General features: G+C 42.7%; 1 protein-coding gene across 1 annotated transcript; it reads left to right on the top strand.

The window, feature by feature from the left end:
- Positions 1 to 2,260: 2,260 nt before the first annotated feature.
- Positions 2,261 to 7,898, top strand: LOC310992934 (uncharacterized protein; the record flags this gene model as incomplete). Its single annotated transcript, XM_083981163.1, has 4 exons — positions 2,261 to 2,300; positions 3,222 to 4,185; positions 4,290 to 4,345; positions 6,883 to 7,898. 4 exons carry the CDS (start codon positions 2,261 to 2,263, stop codon positions 7,896 to 7,898), a joined length of 2,076 nt encoding a protein of 691 aa, XP_083837289.1.
- Positions 7,899 to 8,383: the final 485 nt, after the last annotated feature.

The raw sequence follows: 8,383 nt of genomic DNA, 5'->3' as shown, positions 1-8,383 counted from the left end.
TTGTGAGATGTTTGTTCGTCGTTCGAACGACGAACAAACATGTAAGTATGTAGTACTGTAAACTATCTTGTCTGTAACAACATCTATTGTACGTCTGTCCGTCCTGGGTGAGGGATCCCTCCTCTGTTGCTCACCCTGAGGTTTCTCCGATTTTTCCCTGTTAAAAGGGCTTTCCATGGAGTTTTTCCTCAGTCGATGTGAGGGTCTAAGGACAGAGGATGTTGCTACGATTTGAGACAAACTGTTTGTAAAAACGGGCTATACAAATAAAATTGCCTTGCCTTGCCTAGTAGAGAGTGTCACATGATTTCCTCCTCAGGTCAGTGAGGGGTGCTTTTATGTTATGATTCACCCGCCTTCACGCTAATAAATGGCTGCTGCCTGCTAGCACTCCTGGTCGTCGTTTTTCACCTCCTTTCCCACACAGTCTGACGACATGACACATTCTCACACATATCTCTCTTCCGTCGAGGTGTGTTAGTGCTGCATGGAGGGCTGAGGCGATGGCATCCTCAGTGGACCCGTTTGCCCTATAGGCATACTGGTGCTGGTCCAGGTCAGGTGGGAGGGCAGATATTATGTGCCTCATCACTAGCCTCTCCAAGCACTTGGCGATGATGGGGGTAAGCGCCACTGGTCTGTAGTCATTGAGTGTGATAATGTTGACTTGATTGGGTACCGGAATAATTGTGGCTGTTTTGAAACAGGTTGGTACTATGGCTGTGGACAGGGACATATCGAGAATGTCTGTGAAGACATCTGCAAGCTGGGGTGCACAGTTCCTAATCACTTTGCCTGGAATGCCATCTGGCCCCTCTGCCTTCCTGGAATTCACAGACTTGAAGATCTGTCTCACCTCCTCCACTGTAACAGTCAGTGGAAGATCTGTGTCAACAGGCACGATGGGAGCAGGGAGGTGGCACCATTAGCTTGCCGAGTTGTTTCAAAGCGGGCATAGAAATGGTTGAGCTTCTCAGCCAGAGAGACATTGATGTTCATGGGTGGTTCTTTGCTGCCCTTGTAGTTGGTCAACTGCTGGATGCCCTTCCAAACCTGTGATGGATCTTTGTCGGTGAAGTGATCCCCAATTCTGGCCTTGTATGCAGTTTTTGCTTGCTTGATGTCTTTTTTGAGGTTGTATCTGATGTAACAGAGCACAGTGTAAGCATAGTCATTCACATCCTCATTAGAAAACAGGGACCAGTTAGTTCGCTCAAAGCAGTCTTGAAGCTGTAGAGAAGCATCAGCAGGCCATTCTTAGCAGTTCTAGTGATAGGCTTTTGCTTCTTGATGTTGGGGCGGTATGTTGGTATTAGGAATAATGAGGGATGGTCAGACCAGCCCAGGTGAGCAAGTGGGGAGGCTCTGTGTCCTTTTGGGATACACAGTTCAGTGTGTTATTTCCTCATGTTGCACACTTAACGTGCTGTTCAAACTTGGGTAGCACAGTCTTAAGATTAGCATGATTAAAATCACCAGCCGCGATAAAGATGCCCGCCGGGTAAGTTCTCTGTTGTTTATCAATAGCTGCTAGCATGTAGCAAAGTGCTAGCTTAAACATTAGCATCGAGTGGGATGTAGACCGCTGTAACCACGACAACAGAAAGCTCCTAAGGCAGACAGAGAAGTCTGCATTTGACTGCTAACAGTTCCAGGTCAGCCAAGCAGTACTTGTCAATTACTGTGCATCAGTTCTTATTTACATATGTACAAAGTCCGCCTCCCCGGCTCTTACCCGACTGCTCCGTTCTATCGCTCTGGTGTAATGAGCGACCTGCCAGCTCAACTGTGGCGTAAGGAATCTTCGGATTCAGCAGTCCCGTATGGTCGATCGGGTTGATATAGATCCAGGCATAGCTCGTTAATTTTATTTCTGAGGGACCTGGCATTTGCCATGAAGAGACTGGGTAGCGGAGTTCTGTTTGGAGCCCTCTTTAGCCTTGCCAGACAGCCATTCATGTTATTAATGTTACTATCATTCATAACACAGATCACATGACTTTCCATGTCTTCCACATTCTGTGTTATAAACTGTTTTCTTGTCTGTAACAACATGGTAAATGGTAAATGGACTTGTACTTATATAGCGCTTTTCTAGTCACTCGGACCACTCAAAGCGCTTTACACTGTAATGGTCGCATTCACCCTTTCACACACATTCATGCAGCACTGTTCGCAGACAGGCTTTGGTAGATAATCATTCACACATATTCACACAGGGCAGGTGTGGGTTCAGTGTCTTGCCCAAGGACACTTCGACATGCAGACAGGGGGATCTATTGTACGTCTGCCCGTCCTGGGTGAGGGATCCCTCCTCTGTTGCTCACCCTGAGGTTTCTCCAATTTTTCCCCGTCAATAGGGTTTTCTATGGAGTTTGTCCTAAGTGGATGTGAGGGTTTAAGGGTAGAGGATGTTGTTATGATGCCATGTAAAGCCCTTTGAGACAAACTGTTTGTAAAAACGGGCTGCATCATGGGTGCATGATTTTCATTCATTTATTCTCTATAGAGAAGGGAACAGTACTCAGAACTACATGGCAGGTAGCAGTTCAGAGTAGTGCCCCCAGAGATTGCAGTCGCTTCTTATACCCCACATTATGACTCTGGTTACTTCATTACTACAACTACTTCAAAGACTACCTTACCACTTATTAGAAGGAGAATACTAATCACAGAAAATTTCCACCACACCTTTATTGTGAAACAGTGGTGACAGAAAGTGTGACAGGGAGAGATTAGTTTTTCTTTGCTAAGTGTGTGTTGGCAGCCATCCTTGTTTAATCTGCTAACAGAGGTCCATATCTGTGTTTACTTAAAGCAATTCTTACCTTTCTGGAACTTTTGCACATTTCTTTGTCAAAGTTAAAATGCTATTAATAAGCGTTAATAATTGAAAATTCCTTTGAGATACTATGACCTGGACAAATGAGAATATGCACAGTCCCTGAGGTTTCTCCAAATTTTCCCTGTTAAAAGGGTTTTCTATGGAGTTTTCCTCAGTGGATGTGAGGGTCTAAGGGCAGAGGATGCTGTTATGATGCCATGTAAAGCCCTTTGAGACAAACTGTTTGTAAAAACGGGCTATACAAATAAAATTGCATTGCCTTGCCATGACTTTGTTCCTCTGCTTCCACAGATGTCGACTGCAGCCACATGGAAAACTTTGTGCTTAGCACTAGTTGCTGCTCTCACCATCATCGACTTTGTTCTGTATTTTGTAGGACCAGCCCCAGTTTGTCAACATACGTCCACATGGGCCAGTAAAGATACTTCTGAAAAGCCCATAGTCCTGTTGTGGTTCTGGCCTGTTGGTGTTAAGTTTGATCTCAGTGGCTGTTTACCCCACTTCAACATTGACAGCTGCCTCCTGACAAATGATAGATCCTTGTACAGTAAAGCAAAAGGAGTGATTATCTTCCACAGAGATATAGACTGGCATTTAAAAAACCTGCCTCAGGAGCCACGTCCAGCTTTTCAGAAGTGGATCTGGTACCATGTGGAGTCTCCTAAAAACACAGCAAAGATTCCTGGTCTAGAGAACCTGTTCAACTTAACGCTGAGCTACAGACGAGATGCTGACATCACTGTGAGGAATGAGCTGGTGATCAGGAAAACGGACATGAAAGACGACTTTGTCCTGCCCAAGAAAGACAAACTGGTGTGTTGGATCGTCAGTAACAAGGACCCGGCGACCGGAACAGCAGTGAGAGAGACCTATTACAGCCAACTGTCGAAACACATCCACGTCCACCTCTTTGGTGCTTTTTCAGGGAAGCGCTTACGTGATGAGGACTACTACTCCACCATTGCTAGCTGTAAATTCTACCTGTCATTTGAGAATTCAATCCACACAGACTACATCACTGAGAAGGTAAACGGGCCTTTCGTGGCAGGGACGGTCCCTGTAGTTTTAGGTCCACCACGGGAAAACTACGAGCAATTCATTCCCTCCGATTCCTTCATTCACATCAATGACTTCCCTGATCCTAAATTTCTGGCAGAGTTCCTAAACCACCTGGATACAGATGATGAAGCGTACATGCATTACTTTGAGTGGAGGAAGTACTACACAGCCACTCCTCATCTCCTGTCAATCCAAAATGAATTCCTTCAGCCCGTCTGCCTCGCCTGCGATCACATGTCCAAAGACAGGGATTACAGTGTAGTTCACGACCTCTATGGGTGGTACTGGTCATGAGGCGCAAAAGTGAGATCAGCATTTGATAGATTTAGTTTAGGCTTTTGTTTCAGTGTTTTCTTGCTCAGTTTTCTGATATTTCATCGACCAGTGGTTCCCAAAGTGTGGTACGCGTACCCCTAGGGGTACGTGAGCACATTGCAGAGGGTATGTAGAAACATTAATTAATTTATTACCAAGATGATAATTAGATATTCCGAGTCATTTCATAAGCCCATAACTGGAATGGTACGTGCGCCACAACTAGTTCCCCCAGAAGACAACAACCTGCAAAACGGTGCATCTGGATACATTACTGATTTCTAAAAGTATCGATATTAACAGCGCGCCCCCACAGCGCCCGTCGTGCGCACACTCGACAGACAGAGCAAAAACATTCAACATTATAACATACCGTTATTACAGTATATCAAAAAATATGTGTATAATGGCAGTCAATGGGCCCAGATTGGGCCTGAAGGTAGCGAGTGTATAGGCATAATGTATATTTCCAAGTCTATACAATTCTAACAAAGGGGATCTAGAATTTTAAGAATAACCATAAAACACACATCCTGACCAAGTTTCATACAATTAACGTGTAAACTGACCGAGATATTGAGAATCAAATCATAAAAAACGCAAAATATAAATAAAGCCCATTTAGCTATTTTATTTTTGATTCAAACTTTGCACACACACCGACACACACACACCAACAAGATATTTTCTCACCCACATTCACACCACTCAAAAGTCCCCACACACCAAAACCATTTTTATGGTTTTCAGCTTTTTTATTGCAGTGCAATTTGCAAGGTAAGAAACCAGGCCCCAAGGTTTCAATAGAGGCCTGGTTCTCTGGGGGTTTAGGGGGGTGACCTGACCCAAAACCTGTTTTCCCTTTATTTTGAAGGCAGATGTTTAGATTTATTAGGTTTTCATGAAAAAAGCATTATAATATGTCATTGCAGTATATCAAAAATATGTGGTTTTAATGGGAGTCAATGGGCCCTATTCTATAGACTTTACAATAGTGGGGATCTGGAATATTAAAAATCATCATAAAAAAAACACAAAATGTACACATTTGGGCCCTAGGGTGCCACGAGGGCTAACTGGGATAAAGCACATAACTATCCTTGGTACCGTGACATGATAGCTATTTTTAGTGAGGCTGATCAACAGCTTATGGTTTGCGTTGTAATGTTAATTTTGTGAAGCATAAGTTATTTCTTGAGTATAAAGAAAAATGGGCTAATGATATCTGGTTTAAACCAAAGCTCAGAACTTATTGCCAGTTGAAGAATGTATATTGTTCAGAACCCTATGTGACTTTGCCACTGGATAGATCCAAGAGATCCCAGTTGAGGGCTGGGATTCTCCCTCTGGCAATAGAAGTAGGTATAGGTTTAACTCAGTACCTGAGGAGGGAAGACTATGCACATTTTGTAATCTAAATGTAATCGAGGATGAACTGCATTTTGTGTTTCATTGTCCGTTATTTGTTTGTTATTGTTTTTTTGTTGACTTTTTGTCAGTTTTTGTTTCAGAAAATGCAATATGCAGTGAAGCCTGCAGTGAGTTGTGTTGGGCTGATGATGAGGTAAAGTTGGAATGGTTCTTCAGAAAAGAAGTCTTTACTATTGCTTCTTTCATAAAAAAGTGCCTGGACATTAAGAAAAAGTGAATTATTTATGTGAATTCCAAGTGGTTTTTGTTTTGTCTGTACTTTGATGATTTTGTTTGTTGTCTAAATAGGAAATGTGTCTTGTAAGCCCTTATAGGCTGGGCGCCTTAATTGGTGCATGACACTTAAATAAATATAAATTCATTCATTCATGCACTGGGCCGAAACATGGTTTGTTTGACTGGGTTAAAGGACTCAGTGACTGTGATTCTGGCTAATAATGGTTGTAACTTTTATGCGAAAGATGATTTTGTTTTGTTTTTTGTGTTTCACTTTTTAGATGTAACCATTTTGCTTTGTTTGTGACCTCATGTACTGAAAATAATAAAGTTACTTCGATCTTAAAAAGGTCATAGTAATTTCTCTATTGTTTCCCTTTTTAAAGTTGTACAACATTGTAGATGATACACCAGCTGCTACAACACCTCATTTCATCTAAAGCGTCACAGACACCTTTATCCAATCGTTATGAAAATCCATCGTTTTAAAGTCGTTGGGCTGATGAGTCAGTGGGACATCAGTCAGATGTCACAGAGAGAAGTAGAAAAAAGCCATCAAGTTTCCCCTGATCTGCTTTGTCTAATATATATATGAAGAGTTAATTTGCAAAAGCAGATAACTCCATTTAAAAAAATTTTTTTTTTTATTTACATAAGGTGATATCAGTCAAACCAAAGTTAAGTGACTTTGAGATGTAACAAAACAGACATATCTCAAAAAAATACAGTTTTATTGAGAACACTATGCAAAGAATAATTACAAAGCCTCAGCTCATTTTTTTCAAAATGGCACTTATCTGCTTTTGCAAATGAACTCTTCATATACAGTATATATATTACAAATCTAGGATTATGAACTCTTACCGCTGCTGTTTGTGATTTAACAATTAACATTGTATATTGTTTTATCTCTTTCAGTTTGTGTTGCCAATAATCATCAGAAGAGGTTCTCCTCTCTTGCCGTGTTGATATGGGTCCTTCTCCCATTTCTTCTGTCTTACGCGTCACCCTGACAGTGACTCTCATGCTGGCTGGAGTCATAATCCTGATTTTAATGTACTACACATCAGCTCCATCTCCCAAATGTTATCCTCCCCCTACGAAACGTTGGACGGAAAAACCTGTCGTGCTGCTGTGGTTCTGGCCTGAAAACAAACATTTTGATTTCCAAGACTGCAAGAAGCTTTTCAACATTGACAGCTGCCTCCTCACAGACGACAGGTCTTTATACTCCAGGGCTGAGGCCGTTGTGATATTTCACAGAGCCATCCAGGACGACCTCTCCAACCTTCCTGCCTCGCCCAGACCCAGATTTCAGAGGTGGATCTGGTTTAACATGGACTCACCCACCAACACGCGCAGGATAGCAGGCATTCAGGGACTATTCAACCTAACGCTGAGCTACAGGAAGGACGCAGACATCCACGTTCACTGGAAACTGACTGTCAGAGAGAAACCAGCTGAGGACTTTGTCATTCCAAAGAAACAACAACTGCTCTGTTGGATGGTGAATGAACACGAGCTCAATGGGACACTGGAGAGACAGCGCTTTTACATGGAGCTTACAAAATACATAAAGGTGCACATGTTTTTCAGCTCCTCTGGGGAGACCTTGAGGGGTGACAACTATTTTCAGACTATTAGCAGCTGCAAATTCTTCCTTTCTTTTGAGGATTCAATCCACAGAGATTACATCACAGAAATATTCACTGGTCCTCTGGCAGCTGGCACTGTGCCAGTAGTTTTGGGTCCACCAAGAAACAACTATGAGGACTTTGCCCCAGGTTCCTCTTTCATACATGTAAATGACTTTCCTGATGCCATGACCCTGGCTAACTTCCTCCTCAGGCTGGATGAGGATAATCAGACGTATGTCAAATATTTTGATTGGCGGCGTTTCTACACATTCAAACGCCATCCCACGGAGGAGAGGCAGGAGTTTGCACACGCTATCTGCCAGGCCTGTCATCACGTGGCCATGAACAAGGAGTACAGAGTGGTGCTTGATCTGTACAAGTGGTTCTTACTGTGACACTGTCAGACTGTGGTGACCATGCTGCTGACAAGTACTCACTAGAAATACAACTTTTGCCTCAGCACAGGGGAAACGGTCCATGTGAGGATTCATATTGTCATTGGCCCTCATTTATTAAACTTGCGTACACCAAAAAAATGGGTGTACACCAAATTCACCGCAAGGATCGGCATTTATTAATCTGAGCGTGAGCGTACGGTACGCACAAATCTCACGCCAGCTCTGACCAGGTGTACGCACATTTGGAACCAGCGTAGAACATGCAGGAAGGAGTGCTGCTGTGTCAGAATGATTATTAAACCATAGTCTAATAACGCAGCGATGTGGACCACATGTTGTTGTTGTTTATATTGATAAAAAAGATAAAAAGTAGCCAAAAAAAAAAAGAAACGATACCACCAAGTCCGTGTTGAAAATATAACTCGAGTTTTATTTTGAGCAACTGAGATGAATTAAAAACCACGATGTGACAGATGCTCGTT

The sequence above is a fragment of the Trachurus trachurus genome (genome assembly GCF_905171665.1).
Source record: "Trachurus trachurus genome assembly, chromosome: 10".
Taxonomy (NCBI): Eukaryota; Metazoa; Chordata; class Actinopteri; order Carangiformes; family Carangidae; genus Trachurus; species Trachurus trachurus.
This window is presented reverse-complemented; position numbering and strand designations above follow the sequence as displayed.